General features: G+C 42.0%; 2 protein-coding genes across 3 annotated transcripts; both read left to right on the top strand.

Moving 5' to 3' along the window:
• Positions 1 to 3899: 3899 nt before the first annotated feature.
• On the top strand, positions 3900 to 11726 carry LOC308117120 (fibroleukin-like; the record flags this gene model as incomplete). Of its 2 annotated transcripts, none has more annotated exons than XM_080475804.1 (2): positions 3900 to 9633; positions 10586 to 11726. In XM_080475804.1, 2 exons carry the CDS (start codon positions 3915 to 3917, stop codon positions 11293 to 11295), a joined length of 6429 nt encoding a protein of 2142 aa, XP_080331930.1. In that variant the 3' UTR covers positions 11296 to 11726. The 2 variants fall into 2 exon arrangements, with proteins under 2 accessions (XP_080331930.1, XP_080331931.1); XM_080475805.1 differs by having other exon boundaries at positions 3915 to 4230; positions 10586 to 11713.
• Positions 11727 to 13613: 1887 nt separating this feature from the next.
• On the top strand, positions 13614 to 18269 carry fam185a (family with sequence similarity 185 member A). Its single transcript, XM_080476128.1, has 8 exons — positions 13614 to 14126; positions 14206 to 14315; positions 15808 to 15900; positions 16061 to 16199; positions 17084 to 17125; positions 17222 to 17317; positions 17412 to 17546; positions 17703 to 18269. Exons 1-8 carry the CDS (start codon positions 13733 to 13735, stop codon positions 17813 to 17815), a joined length of 1122 nt encoding a protein of 373 aa, XP_080332254.1. The 5' UTR covers positions 13614 to 13732; the 3' UTR covers positions 17816 to 18269.
• Positions 18270 to 18676: the final 407 nt, after the last annotated feature.

Here is an 18676-nt window from a genome sequence, read left to right as displayed (position 1 = left end):
TTTATTGAATGAAATATCCTTATTGGACAAAATATCCTATTCAAATAAAACAACTAACATTCAGTAAATAAAACAGAGAATGGTTTAAATTAACAGTGTATCAACTATTTTCACCAGTAAAGACTCACACGGTCATACATTACTTTATATTCAATATCAATACTCATGATACTTAAAGTATACCTGTGATAATGCAATTTACCATTTGTTTGCGTGATATTGCTCCTCTCACTCAAAGGGATCAGCTGTGTGTTTCAGTATTTGGAAACCTGTGCAGTCGTCATGTTCTCTCTGTGTTTGTGCTGGTTTCGTTCATGTGCTCCAGTTTGACCAACGTGTGTGTTTGTGTTGTAGTTTAGGTTTACAGTTTCCCATAATCCACATTAAGATAACACCTTATTGAAGAATGATCTGTATTTGTTTTTAGACTATGTATTATGAAAATAAAAAGAAATAAACAGAAGACATCTTGTATCCAGCACCGAATGAAAGGAAGAAGCTTCAAGAACAACACAACGGATGATTTGTCGGTACAACACAAAGGATGATTTCCTTTTAAACAGTGAATCACAATAAAACTTTATTAGTAGAGACCAAGGACATAAATAAACTCTGAAAAAGAGAATCAAAGGATTCCTTTAAGTACCTCCACATACCACCGGACTTTTACTATCCTGATTTTAAAAAGATGGTTGTCTTTCTGATGTTGACACATTTAATACCTTCAAAGTATGACTTTAGAACTGTTTCAGTGACAAGATACAGCCGCTGGGTTTTCAGTCTACTTTTCAATGCATTTGTATCTATTTCATCCTCTGTGCACGAGGCATGGCTTCAATTAATCACAGCTGGGAAATATACAGAAGGCAGCACAAATCTATTCAGCATGAGCATCAGGATCCGATATGATGGGAGACTAAATGTTTCTGTTGGGCTTTTCAAACAAAACAGACTTCAAAACATTGAAGATAACCTCTTCTGTTGTGGAAAGATTACTTCTGGTATTTTTCTCCAGCATGTCAGCGTCTAAAAAAAATGTCCATATTCATCTCAGAGTCCGCTCCTGCTGTGCAGACGGTGACAGCAGGGGAGAATCTGTTCCCATGTTACGCCCTCTTTCCACATCCCTCATCAGGACGTGCGCTCTTAAATATGAATTTCAAGCTGTGTTTTTAATTAAGTCCAGGCTTGTAGATTTGAGGCAAATTGACCTGATGTTATCTGCTGTTTGGCTGGCTGTAGGAAATCCAGCCCAGATGTTAAAGACACTTGATTGTTTCACTTTTTAGGTATTACTATCAGTCAATTGAAGGGATGAAAAACATTCTCACACGTGTGAAAGAAAAGGAATGTCTCAGTGACGGCGGAGTAAAGGAACTGGCTGCAGACACCTCATGTGAAGACGAATCTGCATGTGTTCAAATAACGAAGAGGAAAGAAAGCGTGAAAAAGATAATTTAAGGGAAAGTCTCATAATAACTGATGCACACTGAGCCATGGGATATAAGCAGGTGTTATATCATGTAACGGCTTTGCTGATTGATTTTATTTGAACTTGGCTTGAAAACGATGAGTCAGTGAAATAATAAAGACCAGGTAGGTTTCTACCTTGAGGCGTGCATATTGAGTGGGCTATTAGAAGAGGCTGGCGCTGCACTATAACTGTTATTGGGGTTAGGCCAGTTTGTCTGGAAATGGGACACTTATGCACTTAACAGACGCAACTAGCGACACAGGCTCCTCTGCCCAAAGTGGAGGAAGATGAAGTGGTCTGCCGGGAAGCCCCGGCAGCAAAGCTGGTCGGATGGTCATTTGTTTGTTCTAGTCTGGATGGAAAAAAAAAAACTCAATGTTTACACGATCCAGGACAGACAGTGAGCCAAGCAAGCACACCGGGGGAATTCAAAACACTATTTCCCCAGAGGGCACCCTGAGGAGAAAAAAAACAAAACCCTGCCATCCATAAATGGGTAAAGCCAGAGGAGAGGGTATTGTCTGGAACGATAGAGTTTCTGCATGAACTCTGCAATTCAGATTTGCTACAATGAAATGAATAGAGCCGATTAGCCTTGTTCACACACACTGCAACATCTAATCATGCTGATATTTCATGCAATGTGTGCATCAGGTTGGTTTGTTGTAGCCAAAACTGTGACTGTCTGAGATTCCTGCTTGGCTGAGCTGTTAAAGATGGTGCTCTGATAATAAATCAATTGCAGCCCAGTGTTCAGAGTCAAGACTCTCAACACTGTAAACATTTCTCTCACACCATTTCCCAAAGTAAGTGCTAAAACGCTGAAGTGACTGTGGAAGGTTAAAGGGCACTTATTTCTGGCTTGTATCCTGCCAACAGTTTGCAAATGTCAGATGAGCTCATAGCTACATTAGTAAAGACGCAGGTTGAAGAATAAAACACGAAAGTTGGTGTCAGAGTGAGGACAGCTCCTACTTGGATTTAAACACGGATTGCAAAAGGATGGTATCATCCAGAAGCCTTTAGAGTCTGCTTGAAAGAATTAAAAACATATTTTGTAATCGTGAATCACAATGTTTAACAACTGAAATAACTGTTGCACTTAAAACTTTTATGAGGTGCCGCCTCTGCAGAGGGTAAAATGAACTTTCAGGCTCGTAAAGTGCTTGATTCAATTTTCTTTATTTCTACGACAATGCTTCTTAAAATGTTCTCACTAAACAAATACTCTCCTCTGTCATGATTAAAGAACAGCTGCGATATCTCTCAGTCGGTGAAAGAGACACAACAACACTGCTCAGGAGTCACGTTTCAGAGTTTAAGAAAAGGACCATTTCAGTGGTCTAACAAATATTAAAAAAGAATAGAATTTTGAAACATCAAACACGGGCATTGCATGCTATCACTCACATCTCATATCCTGTAGAGGCACTGACATTTCACTCCCTGGGGTCTGATAAACTAAAGCCTCATTATCTACACTCCCTGCCAAGCAGATGCCTCATTTAGTTCATGTGACTGTGTTTTCTCTTTCTTTTTTTCTGACTATATGTAGACAAAACGAATTAGCCAATTCTTAGATGAACCGACAGTCCGTACACAGTAAGTTTCGCTTCTCCACCCAGATATTGCCTCACAGATTTCCAACACTTGTTTGGGATTAGTAACATCAATAAGTCAATAGTAAATGAAATATTTCTTTCATCTGGCCCTCCCGTTAAATCAAGTGGCCTTCTTGGATAAATAGGACATTCCTGACTTTCATTACTCGGAAGCTCAACTAAACCACGCAGCTTATGGTTAAATGAAATATACCATTGCAAATCAGAGTAAGAAGCTCTTGGCTCCGCTCCAGGGGTCAATATTGTGCTTCAACTGCACAGTTTGACCCGTCACATCTGTCACTCACATGTTTGTGGACCCACAGACAGGAAGACTGGGAAGCTCCTGCCAAAGCAACTGTAACACAAACACATATTCAACGTCTGTGATACATTTATTATGACAGCATAGATTGAGAATGCATTACGAACAGTCTTCATTAAATGACGACACTATAAGAGCGGAAATTGGAATGTAATAATGGGATTACAATATCATGCATTCTTTTTAAAGCTGTTGTGCTTTGATTTCTAAATACGACCGTAAAGTACAAAGTAGGAACATTTCAAAATTTCCACATGCTTCCTGCTTTTTTGTCCACTATCTTCTAGAAAACGTTATTTTTGAAATGGATCTACACAGTGCTCCCCCCTCTATTTTGTTTCTCTCTCAAAACTGTCTCACCGATTCACTTCCACAGCTCCATCAGGTCCCCCTCCCACGCCCCCTCCCTCCCACTTCACCTCCTCCTCTCACTGTCACTGCACTTCACAAACTGAGGTGGGGTGTTTTTACGCTCTCTCCCTCCTCTCCGTCCACTCTTCGCTCTGAGGACGCAATGAGGTTAACAGCACTGTGCGTATGCGGGACCCTGCTGGCTTTTTCAAGTCCCTCTTGGATCATGGCAGAAGAGGGAGTCCTGTTGGATTTGGATAAAGGATTTGGACCCTGCACGGCAACTCTGAGACCCGAGGAACCATGCAGACAGGGGCCGCATGAAGGCACGTGTCCTTACCTATTCAGCCTGCCGCCACTAACTGTTCAACTTCCACAACAACTCAGAGAGCTGGAGAGGATCGTGCAGGACCTGGAGAAACTGAAGGACAGCGTGGATGAACTGAGGGAGATGTGTGCAGACTGTACAGTAAGCAAAAGTGAGAGAGAGTGTGCAAGTCAGAGAGAGCATGAAAAACAAAAGGAGGGTGAGGATGAGAGGAGCTGGATGAGTGAGAGACTTCAAGAGAGTGACAGAGATTACCGACAAGAGGGTGGTGCATACAGGGGTACAGAAAATACAGAAGGAGATGGAGACTTTCGCAAAAGTTTCTCTCTGGAAGAGAAAGACGTGAAAAAACAAGATGCAGAAAGAGAACGTGATAAACAAGTCATAAAAGATCTTGATAATGGAAAACCTGCTGCTAAATTGACCGAAAAAAATGGAAAACCCCTTAAAGTGGGGACAAATGAAAAGGACAGACTTGTGCAAACAAAGATGCCAAATTCTGGTGGGGAAGAGAGCTTAGAATATCCAGATATAGAAACAGGAGCTGACAAAAATAACAGAAAAATAACAACAGACAGAAATATACCACACACAAGTAAGGAGAGTTTCAAGAAATATTCGGAGGATAAGGTGGAGAAACAAAAAGAAAGGAGGATAACCACTAATATGAAAAATCAAGACAAACTTGAAGAAAGTGAACATCATGAGGGGCAATATGAAACAAAGGAAACAGAGAAAAAGACCCCGACTGAAGGCAGTGATAGAGTAAAGATGTTTGAAGACCGTGGTGCGCATACGAATAGTGAGCAAGAGGAGCGTGTGGAGAAGAGAAGGGAAAAGGAAAAGGGAACAAATGTTGAGCGAAATAATGCGAAACCAAAACAGACCGAAGGCATTGGGCACACAGAAAAAGAGACGACTATAAAAATGGAGGAGTTGGAGGAGGAAGGCAGGGAGACGGGAGAGGAGATCAGAACAGAGGGCGAAAAAACAGAGCGCGCACAGGGAAAGAGTGATGGAGTATTATCATCCAGCAAACCAATTGAAAGGACAGACTTTGTATCATTCAGACCAACTCCTGACTCTACAATCAGCAGAGCGGCAAGTCCTGACTCCTCAGACTCTAACAAAGCTATAATCTTTACGTCATCTCTTCCATGGCCTTCTCTGCCCAGTTCCACTGCAGCTTTTATCACCGATGTCAGTCATGAGACTATAGCTGCCTATGAACCAACAGAAAGCACAAGACTTAGAGCATCTGGTAATTCGGAGACACAATCTCCTGATGCTGAGTTTGACACTGCAACAGCCTCAGTGAGCACGCTGGGTGGGCCTGGACAACAAATAACCAGCCCCACTGATACCCTCAAACCTCCATCCGAAGTAAAACCCAGAGCAGGTCTCAATGGTCAAGTTAGCTCAACTACGGCTACCACAGCTCGACATGAGAACGGAGATGTCACTGCAGCTCCCCAAACTAGTGGTAAAAGCCACTGGACAACTAATAAGAATATCAGCTCAAACACTAAGAGTGGCCTCAAACCTCTGCCAGGCCGAGGACCAAAACCTGGCGCAAAGCATAAACATGAAACTAAATCTGAAGCAGAGCAAGAGCTGAAAAGTACTCAAAATGATCGTAAACCAGAACGAGCTTTTCCTGACAAAAGAATAAAAAATATCCAAAAGCAGAAGCCTTCCCTTCCCAAATCCACAACCAACCAATCAAAACCTGCCAACAACCCAAAACATGTCCAGATTATAAAACATGACCAACGAAGACAACCCGATGTTCTCTCAACTGATCAAAATCTAAAAAACACTTCAAAATCTAAACATGACAGAGAGCGCGCACCTGGTCAACACAAGATGCCAGTTGAAATACCCAAAACAAATCCAAAGTCTGTCACTCCGACCCAGCGACAGAATCAAAAACATCCAACTGTTAACACGACCCGTTTAGACAGATATCCTTCAATCAACCAAATGGAAGAGCCTGAAGAAACTTCTGATGAAAACTCAAAACCTGGGAGAAAACCGTTCTATCCTGTTAAAACGACCAAATCGGACGTAATTAAAAAACCTGAGATGAGACCAGAAAGTGAAGACACAACAGCAGATCGATCATTTGATCGAAACCGAGATCAATCACCTGTTCATGAACCCGAATTAAGAAGAAGTGAAATGACTATTTTAGCTCCAAACCCTAACCAAAATGTTACAAGAGAGTCTGTAGAAAAGGCAAAAGGAGTGCCTTCACTGGAGCCTGCCAATGAAGACTCGTCCACACATAAAAATTCTCCTGATCAAAGGTTTCACCCCAGTCAGAAAATCACAACACATAACCAAAAGCCTATAACTGAATCCATGAGAGAGACTGATGACAATCCCCTTTTTGGGGGCACATCACCTCAACAGAATATTACACCCGATCAATCTCGTCCATCACCAGATCAAAAGCAAACACCCCATCAGAAAATAGTATTATTCAACCAAGAGCCTGTAGCTGAGTCTGACAGAAATCCCATCTTCAAACCTACGTCTAATGAAGAATCAACACCTCGAGGAAAAATCACACCTGATAAAGGTAATACAGGATTGGATCAAACACCCAGTCAGAGAATCCCAGTAATCAACCCAAAATCAGTAACTGAGTCCATAGAAAAGTCTAAAGAAAATGTGTCATATGAATCTGTGTCAAATCCACATTTGACACCTAAACAGAAATTTCCACCGGATCGTACCATTAGACTGCCAGACCAAAAGTTTGCACCCATACAGAAAATACCAACAATAGATCAAAAAGGAACCACAAATATAACTGAGTTCATAGAAAAGTATGGCAAGAATTCTTCAACTTTCCAAACAGTAAAGGAAGACTCAAGACCTGACCTCAAAATTACACCTGACTTGGGTAATACTGGTACACGGCCATATCAAAGGTTTAAACCTAATGAGCAAATACCACCAAACAACCAAATGCCCAAAAGTGAGTCCATAGAAGGGTCTGACAAAACTCCCACAATCAAGCTTACAAAGAATCCAGACTCAACACCAGGACAGAGCATATCATCAGATGAAGTTAATATTAAGCCAGATCAAAAGCTAACACCCCATCAAAACACACCAAGAGTTCACCAAGACTTTGTAACTGAGTCAATTACAAAGGATGAAGAAAATCCTACATTTCAGCCAATATCAAATAAAGACTCAATACCTGATGAGAAAATTACACCTCATCTGGTTGATACTCATTCAAATCAAAGGTTTAACGCCAGCAGAAAAATCCCTAAACTTTACCAAGAGTCAGTAACTGAAAAGGAAAGGTCTGGTGAAAATCCTTCACTTGACCGGAAAACAAACAAAGACTCAACACCTATACTAAAAACTATACCTGAACAAGTTGATGCAAGGCCCAATCAAAGGCTTGATCCCAATCAGGAAATACCAACAATTTATCAAAATCCAGTGATTGATTCTATGGAAAAGTCCAACAGAAATCCCACATTCAACCCTACGTTCAATGAAGAACCAACACCTGGACAGAAAATCAAAACTGATCAAGGTAATACATGGTCAGGTCCAAGAGATGAGTTCATAGAAGGGGTTGAAGAAAATTCTTCTTTTGGGTCTTCATCCAATCCAGAGTTGGCACCAGACCAGAAACCTGATCAAGCTCGGACATTACAGGATGAAAAGCTTTCAACCCATCAAGAGATACCAACATTTGACCAACACTCTGTAACTGAGTCCATGGAAAGGTCTGACAAAGATTCCTCATTTGACTCTTCAACTAACAAGGAATCACCACCTGGACAGAAAATAACACCTGAAAAAAGTAATACATGGCTGGACCAAACATTCAAACCCAGCAAAAAAAATCCAAAACTCAACCAAAAGACAGAGACTGACTCCATGAAGAAATCAGATGAAAATCCTTCAGTTGATCTCTCTTCTATGGAGAACTCATCACCTGGGCAGAAAGTTATACTTGACCGAGTTATTACACCAGCTGAAGAAAAGTTTGAGCCCAGTCAGAAAACCCCAACAATTAACCAAGAATCCATAGCAATGTCTGAAAACAATCCCTTTGAGACTGTATCTAATCCAGATTTGACACCTGGGCAGAGGATTACTGATCAAGCTGGTACATTGCCAGATCAAATGCTAACACCCAATCACAACATACCAATATTCAACCAGGAGTCTGTAACTGAGTCCATGAAAAGGTCTGATAGTAATCCTTCACGTGAGATTACATCTAAAGAACACTCAACACTCGATCAGAAACTGACACGTGATGAGGTTAATACACGGCAGGATCAAAAGTTCAAACTCAACCAGGAAATCGTTACAATCCACAGAAAGCCAGAAAATGAGACAATGGAAAGAAATGAAAAAAATCCCACATCTAATCGAGACTCAACACCAGGAAGAAAAATCACACCTGAACGAGTTAATACCCGGCTGGATCAACGGTTTAAACCCAACATGAAAAATCCTAAAATTAACCAAAGACCTAAGCCTGGCCAACGGCTGAAGCCAAACCAAAAGCTCTCAAAGTCTGTGACAGACTTAAAGACTAAACCAAATGTAAGCCGTAAAACTGACCAAGCACCCCGAATCAATCAGCAACTTAAAACACCCAGGCCTAATTTAAATGTCAAGCCTCAGCCTGATGAAGTCTCCAGGGCCGCAGCTAACAAAACATCCAAACATCCTCCACCAAACAGATTCCCAGTTCGACCGAGAGTCAAGCCAGGAGCAACACCTGTTCAAAGGCCCAAACCAGTACAACCACGGCCAATTGAAAAGACAGAGTCAAACCGAGATCTTCCTGCAGTCAGCTGGACTACTTCAGACGGCATCCAAAACTCTCAAACTGGCATGCCACCTGCATCTGGCCCTGGAAAAGACATTGCTGCGGTGAGTCATTCCCTGAAGGGCAAAGAGCTCAACCCCAGCATGAGGAAAACGGTAACGCTGGCTCCAAAGACTGCCACGAGCCTGGAAACTGGACCCTTTCTTAACGTTCACACTCTCTCTGAAGACTTCACAGTGAGCCTGGACAGCAGGACTGTGTCCGATCTGAAGCCACAAGCAATCAGTCAACCACCATCAACCCCAACCACGACAAGATCAGCTAAGAGCGTGCACAGGATGCTCCCAAGCGACGTCCCGAGCACTGATCAAAGATCCACAGAGCCTTATCCGATTCTCAAATCTGCCTCCGGCTCACAAGCTAACAAACTGCAAAACGTGGAGGAGACAGCATCTACAATCCCTTCCCCCAGTTTCCAAATGACTCCCCCCCCCAGCCCCGACCACAGGTCACCAACCTCTCCCACCTCTGGCCTCGAGCCCTCAGGTGCAGAGTCGTCCACTCCCAGTGCACGTGAACTGCGGGTGAAAATCAACCAGGTGGCTGCTTTCTTCAATAATAGCCTGAGTTCAAATGGGAGACAAGCAGTCAGACATCCAAAACAGCACCCCGGGGATACTCCGGGAGGCAGCAGGCCTGACAGAACAGAAACGCCACCACTGATACCATCTAAAGGTAAGAGATACCATTTCAGTGTTACACGATTGTTTCTGTTTCTATGTGAAAGCTTTACACCAACAGAACGAAGCAAGACCGTGAAACTCGTATCATTTTCTGTCCTGCTGCAGAAGAATTTAAACCTACAAAGTAAAATCAGCAAAACAATTTCAAAATCAATTTTCAACAGGCTCCGACAAAACATCAAAATGGAAACAAAAATAATGAACTATTCTCTAGTAAAAATCACAAAAGAGAAATAAAGCTGATTTAAAAACTGCCACAGGTTTGATTTGTGGGAAGATTATTTGAAATATATCAAACTAATGAGGACCAGAGATAAAAGTACTTCAAGACAATGAACCCAGTGATTATTTGTAAGTATCACATTAAAATGTCCTGACTGTATGGTCTGGTTGTCTCTGTAGCTTGCGTCATCTATTATTTAAAATAAAGAAAAATGTGCAGCTTTATTTGAATGTCATGGGGATAAAAGTTTAACTATGTGCAGGCTGGCGGCTCTAAAACATCCTGGTTGGAGTGTTTTCTGTTCACAAAGTGAATCATCAATTTATTCAGTTCAACAACAGAGATTAAATAGTGCAATTGCCTAGTGTTGCATAAACATGTCTTAGTTACCCTAACAAACAGTGAAAATGAATTTTCATTTCTTCAAATGCAGTTCTGTGTGCTTCTACTGCGGTGGTCCTGAAGTCAGCAGCACTAACTCATTTTATGGTGGAAAGTGTTTGCACTGACTTGTTGCACTCCTGACCTCCTCCAACATATTTCACGGCTGCATACCAGGTGTAAGATGATAATGTCACCTGCAAAGTAAAATGAAACAATAGCGGGACTTTGGTGACATCCTGTCTTAAATGAAAGAGGGATTTTCCGCTTTGGGGGGATATAAGGGGAATAAGAAAGAGGGCTTTCTAAACCTTTGTAATTTACTTTCATCCTTCAATAGTTTCCAGTGTGATGAGAGACTGCTCGGACCACCTGCTCAGAGGACACACTGAGAGCGGGGTGTACCTGGTGACCCCTGACCTCCGCAGCAGGAGCTTCCCGGTGTTCTGCGACATGGAGCGGGACGGTGGCGGGTGGACCGTCCTGCAGCGCCGCCGGGACGGCAGCGTGAGCTTCAACCGCTCCTGGGCGGAGTACCAGTCCGGGTTCGGGGACCTGCACGCGGGGGAGTTCTGGCTGGGCAACAGTATGATCCACCTGCTGACTCGTGAGAGGGACATGACGCTGCGGGTGGAGCTGCAGGACTTCGACGGGGTGGAGGAGCACGCGCAGTACGCGCTGTTCCGAGTGGCGAGCGAGCGGCTGCGCTACAGACTGACGGTGGGCGGCTACTCCGGCACAGCGGGCGACGCTCTGCGCTTCAACAAGCGCTACGACCACAACAACCGGGCGTTCACCACCCCGGACCGGGACCACGACCGGTACCCGTCCGGGAACTGCGGGGCCTACTACAGCTCCGGCTGGTGGTTTGACGCCTGCATGGCGGCGAACCTCAACGGGAGATACTACGAGGGGAGCTACAAGGGGGTCCGGGACGGCATCTTCTGGGGGACGTGGCACAACATCTCCACAGAGTATTACCCCACTAACGACAGACAGTCATTCAAAAGTGTCCGGATGATGATAAGACCCAAGGGATTTGCACCATGAGCTTTTACTCCGTTGCAGAAAAATAAGCACCGGGGTTCTGCTATAAGGCTCAGTGCAAGTGTTAATTAAACTCTCATTGTATCATGCACACCGTTATTATGCGCTGTTGACACTATGCTGCCACCTAGTGGTATTTCTATCACGTAACATTGTTTCTTCACAGGATGAGGAGACAATAACTGAGGATGTACATAATCGAAGCAATAATCCTATTACTGACTCTTTGTGTCGTTTAAAAGTATTTTTCAAGAGAGGAGTTTGTGAAAGAGATATTTTTCTATCAGTGACGGTAGAGTGAATCTGCAGTGGCAGGGATGTTTTTAATGCAGTACTGGAAGACCAGTTGATAGTTCATTGAAGCTATCTGGGAGGCTGTTTTATAATTTGACTATGCATGTGGATGAATAATAAAGACAGTTATATGAAGGCTTGTTTTTTTTTTTTTTTTTTCTGTTTTTCGTCCGAAATCTGTTTTCAAAAAACAGCGGACAAAACTGAAGTTGAAGCCACCTCCAGGCATGTTTTTGAACCCTTTTGAGAGATTATATATTTAGTAAATTGTGCATCTCATGTTTTCTTCTCAACTACATAATTGCAGGATATATGAACAAAGACATACCTACTTACTGACAGGTGTCAGTTTTGTAGTATTTTGTTACGACAGCATAAACAACAATGTTTGGCTCTTAGCAAATAATCTCCCGTTCCCAGTATGTGCAGCTGCTTGATACTAAATGAGCGTAAGATATGTGACAAAAACAAAACAAACAAACAAAAAAATAGGAGTTGCTTGAACATCTGCACCATACACAGAAAACTATGGCACTTATGTCTAATGAGTCATAGTTAGTCTTTTTTCTTGTAAATAACACATTGTATTGGAGGGCAGTACTCACTCAGTATTTCATAAACACTCTAAAAGGAGCACTAAAGAACATTTAGTGAACGTTTGATCTCTAAATGATGAAACGTGTGTAATTTTGAACAATCTGCATGATATCTGCCAGTATTACTGGACACTGACTTTAAAGTATTGGTGTTTAGAAATATGCTTACACCATTTTAAGGTTCCGATTTTCAACCCCCCATATTTTAGGACAGTAATCTCCAACCCTATAAGGGGGATCTCATGTCCTTCATGTTTTGTATGTTCCCCTGCTTTAACACAAGAGAATCTACTAACTATGACATCGCCCGATCTCATCAGATAGTCTAATCATGAAAGTCTAAGTGCAATCACGTGGAGGATGAGGGGTCTCCAGAACCAGGGTTGGAGTTTTAAGGAGTGCTTTGGGAAAAGTAAGCGACTGGCAGCCAGGAGAAACTCAATTACCCAGCAGCTTTTGCAACGCAAACGTCAGTTAAAAACATGCTCACACCAGCCTACTGATTGGTCGTAACTAAAAGATAGGCGGGTCTAAATTTACACAAGCATATACATCCGGTTTGTCAAGTCGACCACAGTAACAGGGACTGTAAATTTCAACGTAACAGTTCAAAGAAACTTACAAACGAAGGCCAGAAAATGCTGGTTTTCTTGAAATTGGTCCGTTACAGTGGTTTGGTTCCTCTTTTGGGGGAGTGGATTGTTCCAAGACGATCTTCTTGGAACAGTGTTTTCAGTTAATATTTTCAGTGAATGTGTACAAAGTAGTTTCTGTCATCATGAGGAAACTGAATTGTTTATGCGCTGCAATAAGAACAAGTTGTGTTGTCGTATATTTTTTGTAACACTCGTTCAACAATAGTAATGATTACTAACACTTGGTTTAAATCAGGGGTGTCAAACACAGGCGCCACATATCGACACGTTTCACCTTGAGTGGGCTGGACTGGTAAAATAGTTTCATAGCCTTTATATTTAAACTTTAAAGGTTTTTGTTGTGGCGCAGAGTATATGTGATGAAGACGTCTACATTTTTGTGAAATGAAACAATTACTACTGAGAATTACTACAATATCAAACCATATTTAATGAAACTGTCTGGTGCAGTTTTGTGCTGTGTCAGCAACTCTTAAGAAATTTCTTAAAAAAAATCAATGTTTCCTTGACAATTTACCATTTGCTTATTGGGTCGTTTTGGAGCCTCTTGCGGGCCGGGTTTTGCCCACAGGCCTTATGTTTGACACCTCTGGTTTAACCTCTTATTTACCATTTTTAAATCAAATGTATCGTTTGAAAATTGGTGACAATAGAAATGAAATCCTGCTCAACCCCTGCAGTCCTGACATAACGAGCCTCGCTGTAAATCAATGCCTTACGTTTCCTTTTTCCATGTGAACATTTACTCTGGAGGCTCGCATCGGAAGTGCCGCGTGTTGTTCATTGTTGCGGTGATAAACATGTGGACGGTGCATGTCGGCTGAATGACACCGTGTCTGTTGTTGTGGTGTCAGTAGCAGAGTGGATGAGCTGCTTTACCTCCAGGTGACCGACATGTTTAGCAGGGCCGCAGTTCAGCGGGGGTCAGCCGGACTCCGCTGCTGGTCTCTGGCACTCGGTGGCTCCTCTCGGTCCTCCTCCTCCTCCTCTTCCTCTTCCTCACATGCCGGGGAGAAGCCTCCTCTCAGGCAGTGGGATCTGGCTGTCAGTCCCTTCACCACGGTGCGAGCGCAGCTGTCCTGCAACATCTCCATCCAGCCGCTGGACCCGCACGCCTTCCCCGAGGCTGACCGAGTCTTCGTGGCTGTGTCCGGGCAGGACACTCAGCAGGAGGTCGCTCCGGACCGCCTGCATGTCCGCTACGACGAGGAGACCAGGGAGCTGCTCATCTCCGCTCTGGAGGCGCACAGCGACCTGTCCATCCACATGACCGCTCCGATTAAAAGTAGTGAGTAGCAGCATCAGCTCAGATGATCTCCAGCTCTTCTCATTGTCCTTGAATATAACACTGCACGTGCCTTTGTCAGATCTCTTCATCACTGCTCAAGGAGAAGGCAGCGTGCACGTGAAAAAAATGGAGTGTGACATCTGCAAGGTGCAAACTGAAAGAGGCAACTGTTCCCTGCACTCTGTGAAGGTGGGTGCTCCGAGCTTTAAATATAGTATGTGAAAGTAGCTGGTGGGGCTCTTTGCAGCCTTTCAGTAGGCGCACAAAGCAATCACAATATATTTGACTTTTTTTTTTTAATATGTAAAGAGTTTTAAGTGTGTATAGTAAAAGCAGGTCTCAGCTGACTAAAGGGTAAGGCGGAGTACAAGACAGGTCGCCAGTCCATCACAGGACAATGACAGACAGACAGACAAACACACACTCACATTAACACCTACAAACAATTTAGCATCACCAATTAATCTTACATGCATTTTGTTTGACTATGAGAGGAAACTGGAGTACCCAGATTGAACCCTCACAGATTGAGCACATGCAAACTCCACACAGACAGGCTGATTGCAACCCACAAGGTGACTTTGCCTGTGCTATAGAACATATTGTTAAAAGGTAAAGTTGATATACTTCCAAGAGAAGTTATTTCAAATTGGAAGCTAAATATTTTTACTGTGTGTGTGTGTGTGTGTGTGTGTGTGTGTGTGTGTGTGTGTGTGTGTGTGTGTGTGTGTGTGTGTGTGTGTGTGTGTGTGTGTGTGTGTGTGTGTGTGTGTGTGTGTGTGTGTGTGTGTGTGTGTGTAACATACACATGCATTGTCAAATACTCTCCACAATGAGAACATCCCTGATTTGATTTCAGTTTTGGGGGTCTTTATAATTCTAGTTAATTGGGGTCTCTACACGGCCTGTAGTCAGAAGTGAATTTGAGATTCTGTATTTCTTTTGCACTGTGATGGACGCACCCTGCCTTTTGTATATTGGCAGCTGGGATCAGTTTACTCCACCTTAACCTCCCGAGAATCAAATTTATTACACATTTGGAACCTTGATGTGAAGCTAACTAAAAAAAAAAAAGACACATTATAACATGAATAACATACCTCAGTATTTACTTAGTTTAGTTTTTCTAAATATGGATGGATGGATGGATACTTTATTGATCCTGTGCTGGAAATTGCTGTGTTGCAACAGTACATACAACAGAAGTAATGCAATGATGACAGTAATTACTGTATAATGCAAATAAGGAAAAACCAAATGTAAGAAGAATATAACATAATCTAAATATTACATAAAATATTAATAATATATGATAGATCTTATTCAGTAATATGATAATGTCTATATTTACATTGTTAATGAGAATATAAAAAGCAAAAACTTCCAATATGTATTGACAGGTATATTTACTATGAAATCTTCTGTAACCTTGATGGTTACTTGAAGTCTTGTTTGGAGGCATTACAGCATGAGCAACAGTGACAAAGAGCAGTTTTAAAATGTACACTTTTCAGCACATGTGACAATTAGCAACATCTAACTTATATTTGTCAACCTAAAATTTGAAATCCTGTTGTTAATCTGGATAAGTGAGAGATGCATGGATCCCACGTCTGGAATGTTTGATACAGTTTCCTTGTCCTATCATGTTTATTTTTTATTTTTTTTGGATGTATCCCAGGGTCATCAGGTTGAAGTGCAGTCTTGTGGAGGACATGTTTCAGGGGTGGGCACCATCCATGGCAACGTGACCATCAGAGCTCAAGGAGACAGTGTAAGCAGTTATCCATGGTTTTATACTCAGCGGTCATTAGGGGGCAGCAGCAGCCTGATGCAGGTTGGGCTTTATGTAACCAGATCTGATCAGAAGATTGAGCTAGAAACAGTTAAAATCACACAGTACCTGTCTGCTGTAATCACCTGTATCCTGGCAGGCAGTGGATGTGAAGAAGCTCCAGGGCACCAGCATGAACGTGTCCACAGAGCAAGGCCCTCTGAAGGTCAAAGCCATCTACGCTGAGTCCAGCTGTGTGTCCTCTTGCTCGGGGAGGGTGGAGCTGGGCCATGTGCATGGTGAGTGGTATCCATAGAGCCTTTCATACACACTGAAACATTGAATCTTTCAGTCTTATTAATGCTAAAGCCAAAGTTGGTGCAGAGAAAAGTACGAAGATAAGGAAGATGGAGCAACAACAAAAGATGAAGCACTTCTGATATATTTAAAGAGAAAGAGATAGTTATTATTATTTGACGAGTCTAGTTTTTAATTACCCTGTTGATAACCCACCAAGTACTAAAAACGATTAACATCTGCTCATTGGTCCAACTGTTTTCATGAACACTATGCCCTAAGCTCTTTACACATTCTCTCATTAAAATCACATTGTATTCTATTTTTTCCTGATAAATAAATACACAAACATGGTTTTCTTCAGCTGATTCAATTGATCCCTGACTTAATATTTGTTCACATAAGAGCTAATAATAATGTCCTGCTTACCCACGAAAGCAGAAGTGTCCAATCCCGGTTCATGAGGGCAACTGAGCTGCAGGTTTTCATTGTCTCCCTCCTTCCAACTACTCTGGATCTGATGAATGTTTATGTCTGAAGCTCCATATTAAGTCTGAAATTTGCAAAACAAAACTCTGGCCACTCTGGGCACTATACAACTGAGGTAAAGTTCAGATTACAATGATGGGAAGTGAGGAAAACCTGCCATTTCTATTTCAATGTCTTCCCGGTACAGACAAAAGTTTTATTCTCCGTGATATGGAAATAATTATCCTGTTAACGTCACTGATGCAAGTTTATGAGAAACAGTTTTCTGCTGCCAGGATTTTCACTGTGTTACTATAAATGATAAGTATACTTATTTGTCTTCCAGTAGCTGCATGTCAACTCTCAACTAGAGAATACTGCAGTTAATCCTAACCTTTGTGCTTGCAATGATTTAAAGGCAACGCCACTGTGAAGAACCAGTCTGGAGATACAGTTATCGGTAAGCAGGATGAACTGACCATAAGGTAACCCACGTGCGGTATGTATCCGTGCCTGATTAAGTCATAACCCCTGAGGCTTGCTTTGCCTTTTGCAGATGGTTCAAATAGTTTCCTGAAAGTTTCTTCTCTCAGCGGAAAGATCGATGTCTATGTGGGAGACGGTGGCAGCGCTGTACTTCACAGTCAGGAAGGTAAACACACAGTGTGAGAAGATTGTGAGCAACATTTCTTTGCATTCTTTGCTCTGTATTCTAAGTGGTTTTTTTTCTGCTGGGTCATATGAAGGAGCGGTGAGTGTGCGTGTCCCGTCCTCATTACGAGCTGGAGTGGAGGCCCGTGGGGTGTCGGTGGACATCAGCCCAGAGGTTGTTCTGTATGGATTAGTAAACAATTCCACAGAAGGCCATACCACAGTTACTGGTAAGCTATTATGGTTTTATTGGATTGCCCCCACTTTGATATATTTTAATAACGTAAATTTCCAACACTTAAATAAACACAGAACATTCTGTCTTTTTCATATCCTGCCTCCGTTTTATTCATGTCCTTATTCCGGCTCTGTATTTATTTGTTTAGGATACATGAACGGAGACCCTCCAGTGGACCGCTGGGTTAAAGCTCAGACAGACGGAGGCTCTGTCACACTGAGGACGCAAAGCTGGTTTGAGACCCTGAGGCTTGGGAGCTGAGTGGCTGCATTTCCACATATCATAATGCTGCATCACTGCACTCAAGCTTCAGTTTAAAAGAAAGAGACCGATTTTACTGCAGCTCCTCAAAACAGAATGTCACCATGCCCGTCCTTAATTATTTAAATTATTGCTCAGGTTACACAGTGTTTCAAAAGAAACAATAAATTTTATGTGGTGTATTAAATGTTCTTTATTTAACCATTGGGAAACAATACTGTACCTGCGTAATAGTGTTTATGCTGAACTGCCACAATTTACTGATGCTGTTATTAATATAAATAAAGCATGTTCATATTTTAAAAATGTTTTATGTACTTTGTTTTATTAGCACTGCTTATTGGTATAAGATCTCATTCTGAAAGTAATAATTAGAAATGATCTAAGAAGAATATAAATAAACAAACATCATTAACTTCCTCAAAACATTTTCAATAAAAATCCAGCTGATGACGTAATATAAAGCTTTGAATATATATTTTAGGATGAGTGCATCCTGCACCTAAAGGGAGCCAGCTCAAATAAAATTCATGAATAAAAGCTAGAAACCAAAACCTGTCCAAAGTAATGTCCACTTAATTATGTATAAGTTTGAGAGAAACAGTTTAATTCTCAATTGCAAGTGTTGAAAGAGTTATTAAAAGAGAAGATTGGGTTGAAGGCAGTGTGTGAGCATGTTACAGATAAAAAGTGATTTTAGATGCAAAAGCAAAGTCGAGCAGCACCGGACATTCCTCTGACAAACGGATGAACTGTGAAATGCCAGCGACGTGACTGAAAATATGCAGTCTGGAGCTCTGCCCTGATCAAATTAGGGTTTATAAAACTTGATCTCATTCTGTATTTTGGTTTTTAAACCAT

This window comes from Lipophrys pholis (genome assembly GCF_963383615.2).
Source record: "Lipophrys pholis genome assembly, chromosome: 11".
In the NCBI taxonomy this organism is placed as follows: Eukaryota; Metazoa; Chordata; class Actinopteri; order Blenniiformes; family Blenniidae; genus Lipophrys; species Lipophrys pholis.
Note: the sequence above shows the minus strand (reverse complement) of the source record. Positions and strands in the feature narration are given on the sequence as shown.